This window comes from Miscanthus floridulus, chromosome 14 (assembly GCF_019320115.1).
Source record: "Miscanthus floridulus cultivar M001 chromosome 14, ASM1932011v1, whole genome shotgun sequence".
Lineage (NCBI taxonomy): Eukaryota > Viridiplantae > Streptophyta > Magnoliopsida > Poales > Poaceae > Miscanthus > Miscanthus floridulus.
Window position 1 is genome coordinate 5,153,122 of NC_089593.1, and position 24,905 is coordinate 5,178,026.

The 24,905-nt window shown below is 47.2% G+C and overlaps 1 protein-coding gene and 1 pseudogene across 1 annotated transcript; both read left to right on the forward strand.

The window, feature by feature from the left end:
- The first annotated feature begins 8,442 nt into the window (after nucleotides 1-8,442).
- LOC136502928 (cyanidin 3-O-rutinoside 5-O-glucosyltransferase-like) lies at nucleotides 8,443-10,084 on the forward strand. The gene is made up of 2 exons (XM_066498176.1): nucleotides 8,443-9,384; nucleotides 9,542-10,084. Exons 1-2 carry the CDS (start codon nucleotides 8,443-8,445, stop codon nucleotides 10,082-10,084), a joined length of 1,485 nt encoding a protein of 494 aa, XP_066354273.1.
- A 7,482-nt stretch (nucleotides 10,085-17,566) lies between these two features.
- Nucleotides 17,567-20,947, forward strand: LOC136502929 (uncharacterized; annotated as a pseudogene).
- The last annotated feature ends 3,958 nt before the right edge of the window (nucleotides 20,948-24,905 follow it).

A 24,905-nucleotide genomic window follows, 5' to 3' on the forward strand; every position in this document is an offset into this window, starting at 1 on the left:
AGGTCGTTGGACAGTGACAAGTGCATATGGGTCCTATAATTTAGGAGGTTCTGCCACATCGGGGGACTGGTGAGAGATAGTAAATAAAGTGCAAGTAGCAGTACGCATATTACTTACAGCGGGGTTTGAGTAGAGAGTTTGCTCGAAATGAAGCGCAAACGCCACGCCGTTGAAGTCACACGTCCCAGAGTCGGGTGGAGGACGTCCCTCCGATGGGTGCTGGGTCATGAGTCTCCTCGCGGAGGTGGAGTACACCGAGCCGGTAGGCGATGAAGTCTAGGCTCCCAAAGCAGAAGGCCTGGGATGGCTCGAAGATGGGTGGACCTCGTATCCCAGTGGGTGAGAGCATGGGAAACTCCAACAAGCCGAAGCAAATCGTATTGCCCGAGCCTATCACGGCGAGGTTAGTGGAAAGGTGGGCCATCCAATGACCAAAAAGTGTTGAACGTACAGCGTCTTCCCCATGGACGGCGCCAACTATCGGTGTAGAAAGTGACCAACTAGTGAATATTTGTAGTTTTGCTGTACGTTGTGATCAGAGGTGGCCTAGCACTCAATGACACAGGATTTATACTGGTTTGGGCAACGTGCCCTACATCCAGTCGGGGTCGGTCGGTGACTTTATTCCTGAGCCCAGGTGCTTGAAGTCTATAGTGGGGTTACAAACGTGAAGGAGAAAGGAGGGGTGTTCAAGAGGCCCGGTCGGGTTCGACCGGAAGGGCCGAGGGTGACCGGAACTCCGCTATGAGCTAGAAGTCCAAGCGTGTGCTTGAGGGGTTGTGAGCTATTGATCTAGTGAGTCTGAACTTGAAGAAGTCAATCTCCCCCCATTGGAGGGAGCGCATCCCCTTTTATAGATGAAGGGGATGGCTTTACAGGTGAGAGGGAGAGAGTACGGATGTTTCTAAGCCTTGTTGCCCATGCTGATGAAGACTGGATGATGGTAGGCACCCCTAACACTGTTGATGTCGTTGTAGAATGTCGGATGCATAAGGGAGGTCGGGCTATCTTCTTCAAGAAGGATGGATGCCGGTACCTGCAAATACTATTTGATGCCTAGTAGCATGTGAGGAGCCGCGCTATGTTCACCCAGTACTACAAATCCTGGTGCCCATACCGCGATCGATGTCCAGAGACACACGGAGGGCTTACCGTATGGGAGTTTTAGCGGCCCCTACAATACTATAGGGGGAGATGGTGGTTGCAGAGTATTGTTTTGCATAGGGTATGGTCTTTGGTATAGTGGTTTTGACTTGTGAGCCTTGCCTTGCCTTTCCCCGCATGTCTTCTAGTTCCTACCGAACGGGGCACCCCGGTCAGATGGCTCCAGTCGGTTCTGAGTGCGCCGGTCAGAGAAGAGCGGTGAGTAGGGTTCCCACGAGCCCCGGTTGTGGGGTCAGAGTCGTGGGGGTCAGAGTAGGAAGCAGTGTTTTTGGCCTGGCCTTCCGATTGGAGAGACCGCTTGGAGGCGACTGGTGCCTAAAGCAAGTGCTCCGGTCGGAGAGGTGGGCCGAAGAAGTTGACGAGCGGGCGCTTGTTCTTTTGGGTAGACCTTCTGGTCGACGACTAGATTGCCCTTCCGGCCCATTGTGTTTTAGACTCTTGGGCCGGACCATGAACTACATGTTGTTTTCCTGGGCTGAGCTCGGGCGTGGAAGCTGGTCCCCGAGGGACCCTGGGTTTATGAACCTGACAAATTGTTTCTTGCGCTTTCGCGTGTTCTAATCACACTGTCAAGCTTTTACAGATGATAATCTATGAGCAGATTACTGAGCTTCGCCGTTACCATCCATCTCACCAAACAGGTCTATATCATTGGCCAGCATCTTTGTTGCGTCCTCCACTTCGTCCTCCAGCAGCTGTGTCCCCGCGTCGTCCAGTCCTTCGGCGAACCCACCCCGTATCGACTGAAGTCGATGGTCGGGTAATGGGACCAAACAACCGCGAGAACATGGGTAGCGACGGTCATAATGGCATCGTGGTTGAAGGTCTTGAAGTTCTCCCATGCTGCCTTGCACCTTTGGATTATGGTGTCGGGACGTTGACGCCTGCCGTCGTGCTGAGCGGCCAGTTCTAGATCGACGCAGTCAAGCACCGACTTAATTGTGGTGATTACAGCATCGAAGTTCTCCTTTTGGACCTTGGCCTCCTGCACCAGCACATCGAACTATGCTTTGGCTTTATGATGATAGCCTGCAAGCGTTACAATGATCCATTATACAAAGAAGCTACTTCAATAGTAATTCTGATAAGGAGGAATTCACCTTTCAGCTCCTCAGCAAGTTTGTTCGCCCGCTCTGCTTCCTTTGCCTTCTCCTGGTGAAGTTGGTCGATGGCCTGGCGCATCTAGCCGAGCTTAGCGTCTTGCTCTACAAACACAATAGTTGTCAACAAAACTGTGGCTGTTCGGCAATACAAAACTACATTCGTTGATGTACCATACCTGCTTTCTGTTTGGATACACTGTTGAGCTGTTCGATTTTCGTCTCCAGCTGCTCAGAAGCACTTTTTAGTTGGTCCGAGACAGCGGCCAGCTGCTCGGACTAGCTCTGCACCTGCTCGGACACAACCGCTAGCTTTTTAGAAAGGACCCCCTTCTGGTATTCCAGGTCCCACACGTTCGACTCCGCAAGATCTCATTCGCGTTGGGCCCTCTGAATATTCTTCTCCGAGAGGTTCCTAGCCTCTTTGAGTTTTTTGTTCTCCTCAGCAAGGGGCTCCATTTGCTTTATCAGCTGGCGGCACTGCTCGGCAACTCGAGATATTTCCTGCATAATGCGCGATGACAGTATCGTTAACCAATTCCAATAAACAACCAGGACCTTTCTAGAAAAAGTATTCACCTTGATCTGTTTCATCACACCAGTAAGGGCAGTCTCCAGTCTCCTGAACTCCTTGGTGGTGTCCTCCTCTTTGACAATCACTATTTCATCGCCGTGCTTTTAGATGATCCGGACTGCTTGGGGTCAAGGTTTGTCACGCACGATCTCCTCCACCTTGTCCTCCTCCGTTGCAGCCGGGGGGACCACCTGGGGGCTCGGTGGTCGGATAGCAGGTCCGACCATGCCCTCCGAAGCATAGGGGACTACCGTCTACTCCTTCGGCGCTGAAAGCTTTTCTGCTCCTGATTCCACCATTATCGAAGGCGCTGTCGCCGATTTGTTCGCCGTTGTAGGCAGTCGCTCATGGCTATCAAGCCCACTAGGGGCAGCAATTGGCTCCCCCACGTGCTCCCAAACACTCGGGGACTCTAGGATGTGGTCTACTGGCATTTTCACCGCTCCAGGGCCAGTTTCTGGTTGCTGCTCAGTCTGAGCGGGCGGGGCTGGATCAGTTGTTGGCTTTGCACTGTATCAAATCAGTTATTCAGTCACAACAGAAGTAAGGGAAATACAGCAAAGTAATTTTAGCACAAGGACACCTATGGTTTGGTCTGACGGTTCAATTTCTTGAACCGGTGGTGCCGGCCTGAGCCTCCGGGCGTAGCCACGGGGTCGACTCCTGTGCTCGGTGGGGGAATTCTCGGCTCTTCCATGGTCGGCCTTGTTTCCGCCTGCTGCTCTAGGTCTGCTTCCGTTTGTTGCTCGGGGACCTCCGTTGCCCACCCCGCGGGGATTTCCGACATCTGCTGCACAGCAATTGCCTCTGCTCGTTGCTCAGGGACACTCCTTGTTGAAGCTTCATGGACTTCTTCGCCTACCCTGGTTTGTTCCTCTGTGCATGGGTTGTGTGGAGGCCTTTTCGTGCTCGGGGGAGGGTTCATGAGAATCTCATTGTCGTTAGACCAATCGAACACCGTGGTTCTTCGTGTTCGATTGGTCTGGTCATCATCAAGAGAGATGTCGCCTGGTTTGCGGGGAGCAGTAGCTGCTGTTTTCCTCTTCTTCTGGGTTGGCTCATCTGCCGCCGGCATCTTCCCCTGGGTTTTTGCCAACACTGGGGGAGGACTCTCTGTCCGACCAGTATCCATACCTCCGGATTCCGAGGAGACGCCGATGGAGCTTTCTTCAATTTGAACTGGTCGTCGTGCATCCACTGATGGCGCCCAATCGTTTCTCGACACACCCGAGAAATACACCACCTTGTCCTACGAATGGATCTTCACATGAGTAGGATCAGTTTATTGCTCGGCAGTATAAATAAACTTCTCGAAAACACATAGTTAGGATATTCACCTGAGGAGGCAGATTCTTACGATTGAAAGGCTTTGTGTACCCTGACAACCTGAAGGAGGCTAGCGAAGCGAATAGCTCGGCAGCCCACTCTTCGATGTCGTTCCTGGACAGTATTTCTGGCCTCTCTCAGGTACCGTCGGTCGCCCCTTTGAATTCAAAGCGTGGGTGCGCCCTCTCTTTATAGGGTTGTATGCGGCGCACTATGAAACTCGCCGCCACCAATCCGCCATTGGTCTTCACGCCCTTTATCAAGCCGAGGAGTTCATTCACTTGCTCCATGTCGTCATTGCTCGGCAGCTCCGACCAACTCTTCTGGCTTTCTAGGATGTGGTCGGCGTTACAACGAACCACTGGGTGGCTTTGTTTCATGTACAACCATCTGGTGTTCCACCCCTTTAGCGACGTGTTCAGCGGTATGGTAAGGTATTCACTCGCCATCCCATCCTGAAGCTGGAGATACACCTCGCCGACCACCTTGGAACCAGCGCCGCCTCTCTTCTTTAGCCAGAATAGGTGACGGAAAAGATTGAAGTGGGGTAGGATTCTGAGGTATGCCTCACAAAAGTGGATGAAGATTGAGATGTGCAAAATGATATTGGGGAGGAGATTGCAAAGAGTAACCCCCCAGAGCTCCAACAGATCCCTCAGAAATGGGTGAACAGGAAACCCTAACCCGCGTCATGCCTAGCAAACGGATGGGAGCGGCGGCCTGGGCGCCGCCTGCGCCTAGGCTACCAGTGTGTGATGTCATCGTCGGTTGATGGGGCTCTGGGTGGGAGGAGTACCATATCGTACTCAGATCCTAGAGACATGAACTCTAGGCTCCCGAACTAGATCACCGTGCCGAGACGCAGTGGTCGCACGGGGTCTGCCATCCGGAACTTGTTGGGATAATGAAGCTATCACACAGTATAGCCCCTTACCTAGCGCACCAACTGTCGGTGTTTTGGGTCTGGCGGATCCTCAATCGACTAGTGAAAGTGTATTGCGTGCCCCTAATCCCGGATGGTGATGCAAACAGACACAAGGTTTATACTGGTTCAGGCAATAGGAGCCCTACGTCCAGTCTGAGAGAGCGATCTTGTATTCCTTGCACCGAGGTGCTTGTAGTAAGGGCTTACAAGCGGAGCGAGAGAGGGAGCTAGTCCCAGGTCTCTGCATGGAGTGGCGTGGGTTGCTTGAGATGTTGATCTCTTGCAGTGAGGGAGCGTGTGTGTGTTATAGGGCGTTGTGCGTTGCTTGCATGTGTGTGTCCCCTCTAGAAGCGGCCCTGGTTACTCCCTTTTATAGTCGAAGGGAGACACAGGGGTGGTACATGTATTTGCTACGTGGCGTTTTGTGAGCAGAGGCGGTATGTTCGAGCCCTGTAGCTCGTCACTATGGCGGCATGGTCGGTGGAGCGGCCTTGTCCTCGGTGCATTAGAGCGACGCGCTGGTCACGCCTGATCCTATGCGACGTGGGAGCTCCTGCGGCTTGCTGCAGGGCATGGCGTGTACTGCGGACGACGTGCCGGTCTTAGAGTGCTGACAACGTAGAGAGCCGAGGCCCAGTCGGTGTAGAGGCTGAACCATTGTGGGGGGCTCGGTGGGTGCGAGTCCCGAGGCTACAGGAGCCCGGAAGCGGATAGCCGAGGCTCAGAGGGAGCAGTTGGTCTTGTACGTCGATTCCGAGGCTACAGGGACCCGGACTTGACTCTCCACGCCACGCTATCCTTGGAGCAGGGGTGAGGCAGCACAGTGCAGCACGGGTGTCAGCCATGGGCACAGTGCCGAGCACAGCGGCCGGTAACCCTTGCCCCATCTTGTCCCGGACGGCATGGCGTCGATGTGACTCCCATCTCGTCAGCCACTCCGCTGTATCGAGCCGTCGTTCAGCTGACGTCGCAGGAGTGGTTGGACGCGTTTGTTGGATGTGACGTCCTGTCAGAGAAGTCGGTCAAGGCAGAGGTGACGGGGTTGATGCCGAGCTGGTCTCGAGCGAGTTGGAGAATCGGTACCTCGTCCGAGGCCTCGTGGCGTGGGGCCTCGGGCAAGGTGGAGAATCGGTACCTCGTCCGAAGCCTTACGGGCGGGGCCTCGGGCGAGTTGGAGAATCGGTACCTCGTCCGAGGCCTTACGCGCGGGGCCTCGGGCGAGTCAAAGAATCGGTACCTCGTCCGAGGCCTTGTGGTGCGGGGCCTCGGGCGAGTCGGAGAATCGGTACCTCGTCCGAGGCCTTGTGGCGCGGGGCCTCGGGCGAGTCAGAGAATCGGTACCTCGTCCGAGGCCTTACGCGCGGGGCCTCGGGCGAGTCAGAGAATCGGTACCTCGTCCGAGGCCTCGTGGTTTCGTTCTGGGCCAAGCCCGCTTCGGGTGAGCCCGGATATTGTTTGAGGTGGGCCGGGCGGTCCAGCTGAGCCTCGGATAAGGTGGGGGTTTGCCGGTGGTTGTCTCTTGGCTTCGATTTTTACAAGGTCTAAGCGATTTTTTCGGTTCTTGCTTAGGGGACCCCTTTTTATGGTACCCGATACCAAGATTCCTGTAATCAGTTATTACTTTCCGATTATCTCTCAGATCTAACCAACTTGTAACCCTGTCTCCCGTACTATATAAGGTGGGCAGGGACCCACTCTAAAATCACGGTATATCATACGATAGCTAATACAAACCAACAGACCATAGGAGTAGGGTATTACGTCATACTAACGGCCAGAACCTATCTAACTCGTGTGTCTCTGTTGCCTTCTTGTTCTTGATCTCACGCTCCTCTGCCGATCAATCTACCTTCGTGGGATACCCCTCGGAGGACTGCCGAAGATATTCTGTCGACATCCATAAATAATTAAAATACATATTTATTGATTACAATAAATAATTTCAAAGACAACAATTAGCAACAATTATACTTTACCCAATATCTTTCATACAAACCCTAGTCCAATTTCATCAAACATAAATTTACAAAATCGAAATTAATAAAAAAACCAAACCCTAGATCTAGATCCACATGCACATGAAACATCCATAAAACTAACTAATTGTTCACTAAAATCAAGAAACATGGACCAAATAAGGGTATGATCTTGTTCTCCTCCCTAATTTACCATAGTACATTTAAAACTTGGGTCTAATTTGCTTCATAAGTAGCTCAAGCACCATAGAAGAGAGAGAAAAACAAAACTCTAATTACTCACTAACCAACCATTAAAACTTTAAAAAAAAGTGTGGAATAGCATTTTCTTACCTTCTACAACCTCTCCACCAAAGGATTTGAGACCAAAATCTTCCCCTCTTAGTAGAGCAATTTTTGGGATGTGCCCAAGGTCTCTCCACCTTTCTTTTACGGTTGGAGTGAGTGACCTGAGGAAGAAGGTGCTGCAGTTGTATTGTATGTGGGTCATTTGTAGGGGCGACTGGTGATTGAGCCGCCCCTACAAATCGAAGCTATATATACGGGGCCATTTGTAGGAGCGGCTCAATCACCAACCGCCCCTACAAATAGCAACTTCAGGGACGGCTGGTGATTGAGCCGCCCCTACAAATCAGACCCCATTTGTAGGGGCGGCTCGTATCACCAGCCGCTCCTGATGTTCCATTTGTAGGGGTGGCTGGTGTCTGGGCACCCGAGCACGCCACTGTAGGGGCGGCTCTATCACCAGCCGCTCTAAAAAAACGAAACATTGCTAAAAATCGTTTTTTACTTAGTGGTCGTCTGAGGTCCCAGGCGATGGGTTTTGGGGGTCCGTCTTCTACATTTTGCTGTTGAGATGATGTAAGCACCGAGATAAGCATGATTAGTGGCCAGCAGCGTTGCCTGACCATTAGCAAAAAAAAAAAACAGGCACCTGTATAATAGTAATCCTCTTTATTTGAACATGGTGTCTTTTTTCTTCGTATGGTTCCTTTATATATACGACATCAATGCGATCCAACAGCCGGATGAGCTATCATAGACACTGGCAATAAAACCATAAAATAACTTTTAGACGACTCCGTCCATAGTGTGTGATTGGATCTTCTAAGTCGTTGTTGTTGTCCTATATCGCAAGCAACTTGGAGTACTAAATGAAATATTGCACCAATGTTCAACAATGTTGCTTAGGTACGAACGAGCCTACCTCACCAAATGCGTTTATTCGTACATGCACGACGTCGCACAAACAACAAGATATATATGCAGGAAAAAAAGGAACAACACACCTACTACCAGCAAGCAGCAAGCTATGCAATAAATAAGTGCCTGCCCATTCACCAAGGGAAGACCAGCTACTGAACTACTGAAGTACCAATGGCAGCTCCCCTTGCAAAAGATGAAGATCACAAGAAACATGGAGATGGTCGTAGTAGCCACTTCCTCGTGGTGGCCTACAGCATGCAAGGCCACGTCAACCCTGCACGCACGCTCGCGCATCGCCTTGCTCAGGTCAGCGGCTGCACCGCCACCCTCTCGATACCGCTCTCCGGGCACCGCCGCATGTTCCCCTCCGACGACGACGAGGAGGCCATCATCAGCGACGGGCTTATCTCCTACCTCCCCTTCTCCGACGGCATAGACGACGGGACCTGGCCCGTCGACTTCAGAACCCTGTCCGCCGTCATCAGCCGCCTCGCAGCCAGTGGCCGGCCGCCGGTGACCTGCGTGGTGTGCACCCTCAGCATGCCGGTGGTCGGCGAGGTCGCCCGCGCGCACGGCCTCCCGCTGGCCGTCTACTGGATCCAGCCGGCGACCGTTCTCGCCACGTACTACCACTACTTCCACGGCCACGACGAGCTCCTCCGCCTCCTCGCCGGGGGCCAGCATGCCAGCAACCTGGAGAGGTCCGATGATGTCACTCTCCCAGGCATGCTACGCCCTCTTAGAACCCGCGACATGCCGAGCTTCTTCTTCACCGAGAAGACGGAGGACGGCCTGTCCAAGATGGTGCTCAAATCAATGGGCGAGCTGTTCCAGCAGATGGACGAGGAGAAGCCGGCGGTTCTGGTGAACACGTTCGGTGCGCTGGAAGACGTTGCACTAAAAGCAATCCAGACATACATGGACGTCTTCGCCGTCGGGCCGGCAGTTCCATTATCGAAGAACGATGGAGCAAGGGAATTAGCACAGATCCATCTCTTCCAGCACGACGAGACAGCGGCGTACATGGAGTGGCTAGACGCGCAGCCGGAGAAGTCCGTCGTCTACCTCTCGTTCGGGAGCCTGCTGGGGTACACGAGACGGCAAGCCGAGGAGGTCCTCCACGCAGGGGCGAAGCCAGCCACCAATGCTACCGGGGTCTTATGTATTACACAATGGGGTCAACAGTAGTGATGAGCAGTGATAAACAGTAGTTCTCTATAGGATTTGTAGAAATTTACCGGGGTCGTTCGACCCCGATGGCAAAGGCTAGCTCCGCCCCTGCCTCCACGGGCTGCAAGCCGGCGGACGGCCCTACCTGTGGGTGGTGCGCCGGGAGGGCCGCGCCGAGGAGGTGGATGACCTCTGCCTGACGGCGGCGGAGAAGAAGGGGATGGTGGTGGAGTGGTGCGACCAGCAGCGGGTGCTGGCGCACCCGTCGGTGGGGTGCTTCGTGACGCACTGCGGCTGGAACTCGACGCTGGAGGCCGTGGCCTGCGGCGTGCCCATGGTGGGCGTGCCGAGCTGGTCGGACCAGCCGGTGAACGCGTGGCTGGTGGAGGAGGAGTGGGAGGTGGGTGTTAGGGCGGAGAGGGACGGGGAAGGGACACTCACAAGAGGAGAGCTTGAGAGGTGTGTGGAGCTGGTGATGGGTGGCGGTGACAGAGCGGTGCAGGTGAGGGCGAACGCGAGTAGGCTGAAGGAGAGGGCAAGACAGGCCGTGGTTGCAGGTGGCCCGTTGGAAACAAGTCTTCGGAGCTTTGTTGAATGCGTGCAAGGTCTAGGCCGGTCTGGTCCTGGTGGCAACAAAGATTAATTGCTCTAACCTTCATCTCGGTCAGATGGATATATATGACATGATGTACTTTTGCGCTTTATTAAGCAGTTAAGCACAATCGATATGATATTTGGTTTAAGTTTTGTTCAAAGTATATATGGCTCCTATGCTTTATCTACATACCACATTTTATATTTGCATTATTGGCGCGAGTATCTGCATTTTGAATATATGAACACTCAAAAACGGAAAAGTGGCAACTAAGCAGGATTTGGAATAACACCATGTCTCAACGATATATTTTAGGCTGTCTTAGCTTTTCTAGATTTTTAGTTTGACTATATATACCTTGAAAAGCTAGAACAATCTATAATTTAGAATGATAGGCATCTATAGAGGGAGAGAGAGAGAGAAAACTCCGATTATGCAATAGAAGCTGAGCTGGCTCATTGACCATAAATTGCTACACAATTTTGAAGATGCATAGTTGCATATATACCTCAACTAAAAAAAAATCGACGTAAACGCTCCCATTACTGGCAACACAGGGCAGTGCTCTCGGACAAGCACTGCTTGTTACCTTTATTTGGGAACATAGCAGAAGAGTGGCTCCGATCTGCGTGATCACGGAGGTTTTTGTGGCAACAGAAGAGAAAAAGCCCATGTGCGAGGTCAGCCATCATGTGAGTACAGAGAATCGTGCATTGAGGAAACCGTGGACTAGTATCTTAATCTCTACGTCTATTCCTGGAGTCCATGTCATGACGAGGAGTAGTCTCATGGCTCCTGCAAAAGAGTCCATGGCTCAATCTGATGAAAAATGGAGGCACCATTTGGAGCGTGCGTTATAGCACGGAGAAATTGGTCCAAAGGAAATATCGTGCCATGTCCAAGGGGATAAACAGCCTGTTCGCTTGTTGGTTTCAGCCAGGACTTATCAGCCAGTCAACAATGTTTTCCTCTCACAACAAACCAGCTCCAGTCGAACTTATCAGCCCAGAAACCAACCAGCGAACAGGCCGAAAAGCTTCACATGGAAGCTCTTTCTTTTCTTGTCTACGTGTCTGAAGCCAATAAACTTGTGAACTTGCATTCACCGGCGGAGCTAGGGGGGGGGGGGGGGGGGGGCACTGCTGAAATTTTTTAGTAAAGCCTCCGCAGGCCTCCGTGTCATTGCCTGCCTCCGCACCCATTGGGCTTTAATTGTTTTTCTTCTCCTGTTCCAATTGGCCCACCGGCCACCGTGCATTCAGGCAATCAGGCTTCAGCTCGACTTCGCCCTCGGTGCCGTCGTTCCCGGACGGTGCGGCGGCCTCTATCCTCGCACGCGACGCCGGCGATGCGGTGGTTGCCTCCGTCGGCTGCGAGGAGTGCCTTCGCCAGTTCGCCGTCTCCGCCGTGCGCGACGCTTGCGGCTTGCCCGACGACTGCCTTCGCCCTCTCAGTCTCCGCCGCTTGCCTCCGTCGGCTCCGCGGCCGCGGCAGCGGCGGCCGCTGCGAGTCTGCGACGATTGCCTTCGCCGTCTCCGCCGCCGCTGGAGACAGTGCGTCCGTCCACCCGCTTCCTGCTCTTCCTGCTCTGTCTCCCGAGGCTCGCCTGAACGCCGGCGTCCACGGTGCGTCGGTGCCCCCTTCTTCGTTATTCCTCTGCTAGCTTACCTGCAACTTCTTCATCGGGCTCACACTCATATTTGTTGCCTATTGGTTCTGCAGGTTGGAGTGGAATTGTTTCAGTAGGCAGTAGGCTGTACCGCTGTAGCCTATACTCTATAGAAGCTATAAATATTTGTCTGAAGGATAATCATGGTACTCAGAAAGAGGACACTAGATTCTTTTTACAAGAAGAACGTTGGTGATATTTGTTCTGACGAAGAGACACCTGAAGATGAAATTGCTAATTGGCTTGCTGCACAACAAGAAGAGGATGAAAAAGATGAAGAGGTAGTAGAGGAGACTCCAAGGCAAACAACAGCTAAAGTTCAGAGAGTTAATTGTGAAGGTACAAGTGTTTTAATGGTAGAGCGTGATCCAGGCCTGCGTTGCCAAATTTGGGATTATCCTCCAGATGAACAAGATCAAGTTATTAGAGCATATATAAAGCACGGTCCGTACCAATTTATTAAAGATGTGTACCCTCCTTCAAGTTCGAAGAAACATCCACGCAGATTTCAATCCAATTGGTTCAAATCTTTTCCTTGGTTAGAGTATTCACCTACAAAAGATGCCGCCTTTTGTTTTCCATGCTTCCTGTTTTCAAAGAAACCAGTTCGAAAAATAGGATCTGATGCATTCACAGTGAAAGGATTTAGAAGTTGGAAGAAAGTCAATGATGGATCAAACTGTGCCTTCATGATTCACATGGGAAAAGATTGTGGTTCAGCTCATAAATACAATGTTCAGTGTTATGAGAATTTAAAAAATCAGCCATGCCATATTGTACATGCAGTGGAGAAGCAAACAAATGAAGAAATAAAAAAGAATAGACTCCGTCTTCGAACATCAATTGATGCAGTCCGATGGTTAGCATTCCAGGCTTGTCCTTTCAGAGGACACGATGAATCTGTTGACTCAAAAAAACCAAGGTAATTTTCTTGAGATGGTAAAACTTCTAGCTTCTTATGATGATGAGGTAAAGGCTGTGGTACTGGATAATGCTCCATTGAATGCTAAATACACATCACCACAGATTCAGAAAGAAATCTTGGACCTTATGGCTAGTAATGTGCAAACAGCCATTCGTAATGAAATAGGTGATGCTAAGTTTTTCTTGATTGTTGATGAATCAAGAGATGAGTCTAGAAAAGAACAAATGGCAGTTGTTATTCGTTTTGTTGACAAAGAAGGCTTTGTCCGAGAACGTTTTTGGATCTTGTGCATGTTCATGTTACAAACTCTGCAACTCTAAAACAAGAAATATGCTCTGTTTTATCTGCCCATAATTTGGATGTCCAAAATATTCATGGACAAGGTTATGATGGTGCTAGTAACATGAGAGGAGAGTGGAATGGACTCCAAGCAAAGTTTATGGAAGAGTGTCCTTATGCATATTATGTTCATTGCTTTGCCCATCAATTACAGTTAGCTCTTGTTGCTGCATCCAAAGAAGTAACTGAGGTTCATAATTTTTTTAAACATCTTGCTGTTGTTGTCAATACTGTTGTGTCCTCCACTAAGAGAAATGATGACCTTCATGACAATCAAGTTGCTGAAATGGAGCATCTAATTGAACTTAATGAGCTTGAAACTGGAAGTGGTGCTAACCAGATTAGAACCTTGCATCGTCCTGGGGATACTAGATGGAGCTCACATTATGATTCAATTTGTAGTCTTTTAAAGCTTTACAAGCCTACATTTCTAGTATTGAAAGATATTGCTACTGCTAAAGGTTCAGGAAGCACACCTGCTGGACGAGCAAAGGCTGCTGGTGCTGTTAAATTAATGATGTCATTTGACTTTGTTTTTATTTTGCATGTTATGAAAGAACTCATGGGCATCACAGACCTACTTTGCAAAAAGCTACAGCAAAAAACTCAAGATATTGTCAATGCTATGGATGATGTGGCCACTACCAAGAAATTGATCCAAAGTTTAAGAGATCATGGCTGGAGTGCCCTTCTTAATGATGTGACATCATTTTGCATAAAACAAGGAATACAAGTGCCAAATATGAATGCCTTCTATGCGGACTATATTCGATCTCGTGCTGAGAATGAGCTATCAGTTGAGCATCACTACAAATATGACATTTTCACAGTTGCTATTGATCAACAATTACATGAGTTAAATAGCAGGTTCAGTGAACAAGCCACAGAGCTTCTCGTTTTGTGTACATCTTTGGATCCTAGAGATTCATTTAGATCGTTCAAAATTGATGATATTTGCCTGCTAGCTTCAAAGTTCTATCCTGCTGATTTTTCTGAACAAGAAAGAAATAACTTGAGGCATCAATTACAACATTATGAGCTTGATGTCCTCGCAAATCCACAATTCCAGAATTTATCAACTATTGTTGATCTATGCCGTCGACTAGCTGAAACTAGAAAATCAAATGACTATTATTTGATTGACAGGTTATATAACATCCCTCATTTTTTATCTATTATCCCAAATCATTTTTATAGATGGCAAATACTAAGCATTTTTTTCTTTGACAGATTGATTCGGCTTGTTCTAACTCTACCAGTTTCGACAGCTACGTCAGAGCGGGCATTCTCTGCAATGAAACTTGTGAAGACAAGACTCCGAAATAAAATGGGAGATGAATTTCTGAGAGATTGCTTGATAATATACATTGAGAAGGAGATTGCAATTGAGTTCACAACTGATACACTTATTGATAATTTCTATGATATGAAGACACGCAGAGTAAGACTAAAATGAAAAAGGTTATTTTCTATGAATACTTTTGCTTGCAGTAACTTTTGTGTAATGAAAAATATGAAACCATGACTTTATATGAGATATATTTGGTAAAGTATATCCAATCTTCATCTTCCCTGGGAGTTCGATTATAACAATCTATTAATTAAACTTGGCTGGCCCCCCCTGTCTAAAAATCCTGGCTCCGCCACAGCTTGCATTGACGAAGTCCTTATTTGGTCTTCTCTAATGATCTTGTCAAATTGAATCCTCTATCGAGGTGTTAACCACCGAAGAATTGGAGGTCACCCAAAATCCTGTCCTTAGAAAGGAACCCATTCCAAGAAAATGCACAACCAAATTGAGGAGGCAAAATCAAACCCACCTACTTTAGCATTCCTTTCTACCACACAATCAAAGCCACCACCGGAGAGCACACCAATCTCACTTGGGGTCTCCTTTGATGCCATTGCCAGCCACCCACACCTATCTCCTTGACCAAGTACTCTTGTATACATCAGCCTGTTCGGCAACCTGTATCTGGCTTATAAGTCTTGGCTTATCAGCCAACGAACAGTATTTCTCTTTCATACCAAACCAGCCATCAGTACTTTCAGCCATGGCTTATACGCCAGGTTAAACACGTCTGGAGGGTTTGGTACACCAACACCAGACATTTGTACACCGTACCGTCACTCCAGAAACGTCAAGGATCCTGCCAATCCGCATCCGCGTTGCCCATGGTGTAAGTGAGCTCTTACGTCAGCGCTGACGTGTTTGGTAGGGGGCTTCACAGCTGCCAGTTGCATATTCGCATAACCAATTTGAGTCTCGTTTCCGAGCCCACTAATTATTCATCTATGTGCACCTATGGGAAGCCGAGGCTCAATCAACTAACTTTGAGCTGAGAGCCATGTCCAATGCTTAGCTGTCATTGAAAAGTATCCCAAACATGATTTTTTTTCTGGTAGCTTCAGGATGTTTTCAGATTGGTTTAAGAGTTTAGCTCTGTCTTGCTGGTTAACTTTTCTTAAGTCTTGCAATGCCCATTTTGATTGTTGGTTTCTTTAACTTGTCCTCTTGTTATGCTCGTCACACTTTTTGTTGGTGTTTAGCTTAGTCATGTTCTGGTTATAATTTCGTACAATAGTGATATATATGGTGCACATTTTCATTGTTATTGTACACAACAGTTGTTTCTTGATATTCCCAAAACTGTTAACCATCATATGATGCTTGCTAACTTTGTAGACCATTAAACTATGATACTGTGTATTTTTGGAGACAATGCCGAATTTGCCAATATGATCCAATTCAGTATTAATAGTTATCTTGGTTATTGTGATCACATATACTTTAGGTATTGCTGAGGCTGTGTATGATCGTTTGGTGTGTTGAAACTCTTAACTTTACAATTTGGTGTATAATCTCTATCAAGTCTTTTTCTGAATGTTCTGCTTGGATTTGTAGGTTGCAAAATAGACTTTTGCTTTGAAAGATTCGAGTGAATCTTTGTTGTTGGTGGTTGTGGTTTCTTGGCTACATGGAATGTTATCAAGTTCAAGTGTCTTTCATCATAATCTTGTCTTGTGGCCTAAATTTGTGAAGCAAGCAGAATAGGTAACTAAACATATGACATTTGGTGATTAAATAGACCACTTATGTTGGGAGTGATACAGAACAACATATAATCATGTTTAGTAAGAGACCAGAATGAACAAATCCTTTCAACCTACCCAGAAAACTCGATTGTTAAATCATGCCTCATTGAATATTGTTAGATGCACAGGATGAATGTAATTCTGAAAAGTTGAAAGATTATCAAGAAGTACTTCCTAAGATGGCTCATTTATAGATGCACATGATGCCTCATTGTTTAAAATGATTCTATTCTAGTTCTAGCATTAGAATCTGATGTCTTCTAGTAACTGATTTTTAGTAGTGGCTTGGTTATCATTGGCTACATAATTAGATTATCACTTATTGAGCAGTAGTTCTGTTTTGTTAAAAATTGTGAGTTGGAATGAAATGAAACGAGGACGTGGTTGAATTATTTAATACAGTGATGTGCGAGCCTCACAAGATTGTCCTTCATCTTTTTTTCTTCCATTTCTGGTGACAGTGATACAGGTTGAAACAATGTTGTGGCTAATAGCTTGATTGCCAGTATCTGTTGGCCTGATTAATGACACATTTTATTGTAGTTATATTTCACTGCACAATGCAGCATATTGTGCACTGTAGTTTGGAAAGTTATTTACAACTTGGAGCAATGCATCAAAACGCTGGAGATTGGTAAGCTACTTATAATTTCAATACCTGTTGACGTTTGCTTTCCAAATAGTTGGCATGTGTGCACTGGCAAGGTTGTTTATGCTTGAATTTGAGAAGGCTACAATGAACTTGTAGATTTTCCTGATATTAACATGTGGTCACCGGCGGAGCTAAGGGGGGGCCAGCAGGGGCCACGCCCCCCCCCCCCCCCAACACTGCTGAAATTTTTTAGTAAAGCCTCCGCAGGCCTTCGTGTCATTGCCTGCCTCCGCACCCATTGGGCTTTAATTGTTTTTCTTCTCCTGTTCCAATTGGCCCACCGGCCACCGTGCATTCAGGCAATCAGGCTTCAGCTCGACTTCGCCCTCGGTGCCGTTGTTCCCGGACGGTGCGGCGGCCTCTAGCCTCGCATGCGACGCCGGCGCTGCGGTGGTTGCCTCCGTCGGCTGCGAGGAGTGCCTTCGCCAGTTCGCCGTCTCCACCACGCGCGCCGCTTGCGGCTTGCCCGACGACTGCCTTCGCCCTCTCAGTCTCCGCCGCTTGCCTCCATCGGCTCCGCGGCCGCGGCCGCGGCGGCCGCTGTGAGTCTGCGACGATTGCCTTCGCCATCTCCGCCGCCGCTGGAGGCAGTGCGTCCGTCCACCCGCTTCCTGCTCTTCCTGCTCTGTCTCCCGAGGCTCGCCTGAACGCCGGCATCCACGGTGCGTCGGTGCCCCCTTCTTCGTTATTCCTCTGCTAGCTTACCTGCAACTTCTTCATCGGGCTCACACTCATATTTGTTGCCTATTGGTTCTGCAGGTTGGAGTGGAATTGTTTCAGTAGGCAGTAGGCTGTACCGCTGTAGCCTATACTCTATAGAAGCTACAAATATTTGTCTGAAGGATAATCATGGTACTCAGAAAGAGGACACTAGATTCTTTTTACAAGAAGAACGTTGGTGTTATTTGTTCTAACGAAGAGACACCTGAAGATGAAATTGCTAATTGGCTTGCTGCACAACAAGAAGAGGATGAAAAAGATGAAGAGGTAGTAGAGGAGACTCCAAGGCAAACAACAGCTAAAGTTCAGAGAGTTAATTGTGAAGGTACAAGTGTTTTAATGGTAGAGCGTGATCCAGGCCTGCGTTGCCAAATTTGGGATTATCCTCCAGATGAACAAGATCAAGTTATTAGAGCATATATAAAGCACGGTCCGTACCAATTTATTAAAGATGTGTACCCTCCTTCAAGTTCGAAGAAACATCCACGCAGATTTCAGTCCAATTGGTTCAAATCTTTTCCTTGGTTAGAGTATTCACCTACAAAAGATGCCGCCTTTTGTTTTCCATGCTTCCTGTTTTCAAAGAAACCAGTTCGAAAAATAGGATCTGATGCATTCACAGTGAAAGGATTTAGAAGTTGGAAGAAAGTCAATGATGGATCAAACTGTGCCTTCATGATTCACATGGGAAAAGATTGTGGTTCAGCTCATAAATACAATGTTCAGTGTTATGAGAATTTAAAAAATCAGCCATGCCATATTGTACATGCAGTGGAGAAGAAAACAAATGAAGAAATAAAAAAAGAATAGACTCCGTCTTCGAACATCAATTGATGCAGTCCGATGGTTAGCATTCCAGGCTTGTCCTTTCAGAGGACACGATGAATCTGTTGACTCAAAAAACCAAGGTAATTTTCTTGAGATGGTAAAACTTCTAGCTTCTTATGATGATGAGGTAAAGGCTGTGGTACTGGATAATGCTCCATTGAATGCTAAATACACATCACCACAGATTCAGAAAGAAATCTTGGACCTTATGGCTAGTAATGTGCAAACAACCATTCGTAATGAAATAGGTGATGCTAAGTTTTGCTTGATTGTTGATGAATCAAGAGATGAGTCTAGAAAAGAACAAATGGCAGTTGTTATTCGTTTTGTTGACAAAGAAGGCTTTGTCCGAGAACGTTTTTTGGATCTTGTGCATGTTCATGATACAAACTCTGCAACTCTAAAACAAGAAATATGCTCTGTTTTATCTGCCCATAATTTGGATGTCCAAAATATTCGTGGACAAGGTTATGATGGTGCTAGTAACATGAGAGGAGAGTGGAATGGACTCCAAGCAAAGTTTATGGAAGAGTGTCCTTATGCATATTATGTTCATTGCTTTGCCCATCAATTACAGTTAGCTCTTGTTGCTGCATCCAAAGAAGTAACTGAGGTTCATAATTTTTTTGAACATCTTGCTGTTGTTGTCAATACTGTTGTGTCCTCCACTAAGAGAAATGATGACCTTCATGACAATCAAGTTGCTGAAATGGAGCATCTAATTGAACTTAATGAGCTTGAAACTGGAAGTGGTGCTAACCAGATTAGAACCTTGCATCGTCCTGGGGATACTAGATGGAGCTCACATTATGATTCAATTTGTAGTCTTTTAAAGCTTTACAAGCCTACATTTCTAGTATTGAAAGATATTGCTACTGCTAAAGGTTCAGGAAGCACACCTGCTGGACGAGCAAAGGCTGCTGGTGCTGTTAAATTAATGATGTCATTTGACTTTGTTTTTATTTTGCATGTTATGAAAGAACTCATGGGCATCACAGACCTACTTTGCAAAAAGCTACAGCAAAAAACTCAAGATATTGTCAATGCTATGGATGATGTGGCCACTACCAAGAAATTGATCCAAAGTTTAAGAGATCATGGCTGGAGTGCCCTTCTTAATGATGTGACATCATTTTGCATAAAACAAGGAATACAAGTGCCAAATATGAATGCCTTCTATGCGGACTATATTCGATCTCGTGCTGAGAATGAGCTATCAGTTGAGCATCACTACAAATATGACATTTTCACAGTTGCTATTGATCAACAATTACATGAGTTAAATAGCAGGTTCAGTGAACAAGCCACAGAGCTTCTCGTTTTGTGTACATCTTTGGATCCTAGAGATTCATTTAGATCGTTCAAAATTGATGATATTTGCCTGCTAGCTTCAAAGTTCTATCCTGCTGATTTTTCTGAACAAGAAAGAAATAACTTGAGGCATCAATTACAACATTATGAGCTTGATGTCCTCGCAAATCCACAATTCCAGAATTTATCAACTATTGCTGATCTATGCCGTCGACTAGCTGAAACTAGAAAATCAAATGACTATTATTTGATTGACAGGTTATATAACATCCCTCATTTTTTATCTATTATCCCAAATCATTTTTATAGATGGCAAATACTAAGCATTTTTTTCTTTGACAGATTGATTCGGCTTGTTCTAACTCTACCAGTTTCGACAGCTACATTAGAGCGGGCATTCTCTGCAATGAAACTTGTGAAGACAAGACTCCGAAATAAAATGGGAGATGAATTTCTGAGAGATTGCTTGATAATATACATTGAGAAGGAGATTGCAATTGAGTTCACAGCTGATACACTTATTGATAATTTCTATGATATGAAGACACGCAGAGTAAGACTAAAATGAAAAAGGTTATTTTCTATTAATACTTTTGCTTGCAGTAACTTTTGTGTAATGAAAAATATGAAACCATGACTTTATATGAGATATATTTGGTAAAGTATATCCAATCTTCATCTTCCCTGGGAGTTCGATTATAACAATCTATTAATTAAACTTGGCTGGCCCCCCCTGTCTAAAAATCCTGGCTCCGCCACAGCATGTGGTCGTGTACTTGTGCACCTTTACCTAGAATAATTTGCTTCTGCGCTTCTATTTATGATTTCCTTTGACATTTTCCTTCTCCACTAATCATTGTTCAATTCCCATGCAGGTTGATCTGATTCATAAGTCATGGGTGCAATTCCAGTCGGAGTCTCTTAAGCTCACACATATATAAGCAACCTCAGTGGGCTATGTAAGACATGGTGTGCCAAACTATCAGTGACTACTGACAACTTTGCGTATGTGTGTTGTATGATCAACCTGCAAACTTGGTGTGCTGCTACTCATACTATAAATAACATAGGGCGTTAACTTTGGTTGTGGCAATCACCATCTCTTCTCATGCAATTTTGTGCACTTCATTCTGCTTCCGCATTGTGCTTCAATTACTGCATCGTGTACAAAAGTGTCTGAGGTGTAATGGAATGAAATTGCGATTTTGTGAGTGATCTGTTGGTATTTAGGGTCTGCACATCAAACTGGCTGTTGAGAGCAGAAAAAGTAAGTTATTAGAGAAGTTGCTTATTCAGCTCCTGGAAGTCTGGAACAGCAGGGAAAAAGGAGCATTCCTTGCATCTTTTGATCTACTCTCCAGCAGCACATAACGCGTGGTCCTAAGCTTTCCTGCTCCATTATATGTTAATGGGGAGTAGGGGCATGTTCGGTTAACATTGCCAAGGTTAAGCTTACCATGGTGTAGTTTTTTAGGAAGTATTTTCCATTGAGTTTCACAATGTACGAAATCAGACCATCTTCATCAAGATGTTCCAAATCAAAGCATATGGATTATGGTAGATGGAGTCGGAGCTCTATCCCAAGGATGTTCAAGCAGAGCACACCAGGAGCTCCTCCACCGGTCACCACTATGCTCCAAGCCAAGCACCCGGGCAACTGAACGCACCTTCCAACTCTGCTCTCCGACCCTGGCCGGCCTGGCCACAGCGTATAAGCGGTGCCCAGAAAAAAGCAATGGCCACGTTGGAAACAGGGTGTCACCCTAGCACAGCTGCAGTGTGAGAAGAAAACAAGCACCGAAGCCAACTGTGCCCTCCAAATAAAATAATCTCTACATCCTTCTCTCTCCCAAACTTGCGGAGATAAAGTCCACTGCAGCAACCAATGGTTGCTGATGGTCGTACCAACAAAACTGTTTTCTATTGTGCAAGTACCGACGCAAAATCTTTTTCTCGGCTTCGCTAGCTTCGCTAGCTTCACTAAAAGTTAGCAACACGGATGTAGTGTTTGGAGCTGTTCCCAAAGCTTCTCGCTCCCTTTTTAGCCTCACTTTGACAACACACTGCAGAAGGCCTCAAGGGTTCCACAACTGGCGCTGCCCCTTGGTCCTCTATTTCCTCCACCTCTAGGGGCCTCTAAGGATCTCGCGGGTGGTGAGGAGGGGCAGGGACTCATTCTCGTTCTAGATCTGTTATTAGGTTTAAGCCTAGGTCCTCTCCTCCGTCTCTAGGGATCTCGCAGGTGATGATCAGGGCGGGGACTCATTCTCATTCTAATATGCTATTTGGTTTAAATTTGAGTTAACTTTTTTTGCTTGTGTTTTAGCCACATGGTAGTCCTCCCTTCACGCCACCGCCATCATTCGACCATAGCCTTCGACTCTAGTGTCGCTCACGTTGCATCCTCCACTGGCTCAGTCGTCCTCAATTGCAGTGGCACTAGGGGCTTTAATAAACTTGAGAAGGACCCTGCCATTCACCAAGCTCCGTTCATCTTCGCCATGGCTCTGGCGACCCTCACCATGGCTCCAACCGTGCCTAAGCTATTGTGGTTTTGAACTGATCCGTCCTAGATATCATTGCCTAGACCATGAATCTAGTTGTTCCACCACTAGGGTTCGTGGTTTCCTCCATCCTACAGTCAATAGTCAATCAGGGAGCTTCTTCACCTCAATTAGTCTATCCCCTTACAGCCCTGTGCCAAGTTCCTTGAGCTACATCAACTCAACTTTTCCTGCATTGTCATCGCCCGATGAAATCGTCTTCACCACTAGTTTTGAGGTGAGCCAATCCAGTATACTCTAACGATGGCTTCAATTTCGTCCACGGTTCGCTAGAGATGTTCTACATCGATGACTTTCCCACCCTACTTCATCAACGCCCAGCATGGTAAGTCCATTTGGGTCAAAGCGTCCATGTCTCCATGACGCCTCTAACACCCCCTCATCAGTGTTTTGTTCGCCGTCGCCATCGGTGTGCTCGACTATTTGGCTCCTACACACATGTGCTAGCTTCTACGGTGTTACCTCGTGCGACACGGTGATGTTTGTGTGTGTGGTACCCCTTCGGAGGTATTGATGTGGTTCGACCTTCTTCTAAGGTTCTTGTTGTAATTTTTCTGCTCTTCTAATATACTCTTTATATTTATAAAAAAAGAAGCCAAGCAGGCTCCAGGCGGCTGTTTGGATCGAGTCATGGAAAGATTTTGCCTCGATCCAAGGTTTGCCTACCCTGTCAACATGTTTGCCGTTGGGTAGAGGCCTCTCCTGGCGTATGAGTGCAAGACTCTAAGGGCGTGTTTGGTTGGCTGCCACAGCGAGCCACGCCACAATGAAGGCTGCCACACCATGCAAGGCCAGTGTTTTGTTGAGTATTTAACCTTGTCACACCACATACTTTTGTATAGAATCTAGTACTATTTTTAGCCACAGGTATGTTGTTCTTTTTGCTCGTCACATAGCCACATAAAGTCCGGCGCCGCCACATACTCTGGCACATTGTGTGGCTGGCTGTGGCGGGAAACCAAAAGGCTAGTATTTACTAAGGCACGAACAAAATGCTCCAAACTCAAATTTGCCCAATTAGGTGGAAAGCACTCTGGTTGTGATGGCTTGAGTAGGTGCTTAGGGTGCTTTAGAGTGCCGCATGAGGCACAAGTGGAGGTTGCAATGGAGTCGAGGAACAGCTAGAGATGGGCAGTGGTGCATCAATCCCGGATAATTGAGAATTGATGAAGAGAAAAGGACATGAGTGACGAAATAGTGTCAAGGGGAAGATACTCTACAATTACTTGGAAGATAAGTTAGGGAGATGCTACAGTTTAACATCCTGAAAATTAGGAAACTTCAACCAATGAATCTGCATCGTCGATAACTCGATATCAATTCCACAAACCAAATTTTGTAACGATCCAAGCCAAGCTTCTCAAAAATCTCTTGCTAAACCTTGACAAAGATTACAAACTTGTCCTCTAATCAAATTTAGGTGACCTCTTAGAGCTCTTTCAAAAATCTAGTAGTAAGTGCAATCTTGAGTCAAACCTCGGTCCACAAGACAAGTATTGCCCCATTGCCACTTAGGTGTGAGAAGTGGTTAGTGCTCTTTGGGTTGAGTACCTTTCTTTTGGCCTTATCTGGCCATCCCTGGCTAGCTTGGGCTATGCCCTTGAGTGAGTGAGCTCACTCAACCAAGCCCTTGTCCACCTTTTTTCACTTTATGGCTAAAACCCTATTCAAAGACCATTTCTTGGCTTAACCAACCCAATCGCCTTTTTTCAGGAAAGGCAAGCTTTCCCTAGACCCTTCTCCTTGATCCAGTTGACTAGAGAAGCACTAATAAGATGTTTTCCTTGCCTCTCGTATGTTTTCCCCGACCCCCATGAGCTACACTAACCATTTGTGTTTCCATGTATAGTGACCACATCCGGTACATGATGTGTAGTGAGGAACCTTGTGCTGCCTTCCCAGCTCCCCAACCTACACCCCTGCCTCACCGACCTACTCCACCACCCTCCTCTACTCAACCGAAGACAGCAGATGACTTTTTTAAGTAGTATAATAGAACCCCATTGTTTCCTTTTCAGTAGTATGTGCTTATTTTCTTCAGAGGGGGTGCATGCATATATATAATTTTCCTTGAGAGGAGAGTGGGCATATGTGTATTCTTCAGGATTTGTAGTGTGCTCGGAGCATCAAGGTAGATATATCTGCCAAGATTGACTAATCAAGATAAGAAAAATGGGCCAAATAAAAGTAAGTCCCTCCATTCTGTTCTGGAAAGAAGTGGAGCTTCGTTGGGTCAACTAAATGCCACATATATACTACAAATTTAAAGAAAGGATGGCTAGAATAAAATAGCTTGAACTGTATGCTCACACACGCGTGCACACGAACGTACACAAGCGCACACCCACACACACACACGCATATGCATGACACACATGAATGCACGTGACACACACATGCGCGTCCACACGCGCACACATGCACACCCGACCACACACATGCAAGCACACACAGCCACACACGTGCGCCCACATGTGCACACATACACACATGCACGCTATGTATGCACATAGGGTGTGTTTGGTTGCTCAGGCTGCTAGTGGCCTAGCTAGCCTCCCTATCCTGGGCAGCCCAGGCCTGTTTCCAGCAATGCAGCAAGGCCTTGTTTCGTTGCTTGCTCCGCTCGTGCAGGCTTTGGCTAGAACATGTTTGGTTGCCTGCGCTTCTGGTAAAGTGACCTTTGCCTAAATAGGTCACAAAGCTGGAAGAAAGGGGCCCTTTTCATCCTAGCAGTTCAACACAATGTTGGTCATCGCTGTGATAGA

Coding starts and splice junctions, on each gene's coding strand:
- LOC136502928 (XM_066498176.1), top strand. CDS start 8,443: ATGGCAGCTCCCCTTGCAAAAGATGAAGATCACAAGAAACATGGAGAT. Junction 9,385..9,541: donor CGAGACGGCAAGCCGAGGAG/GTCCTCCACGCA, acceptor GGCAAAGGCTAG/CTCCGCCCCTGCCTCCACGG.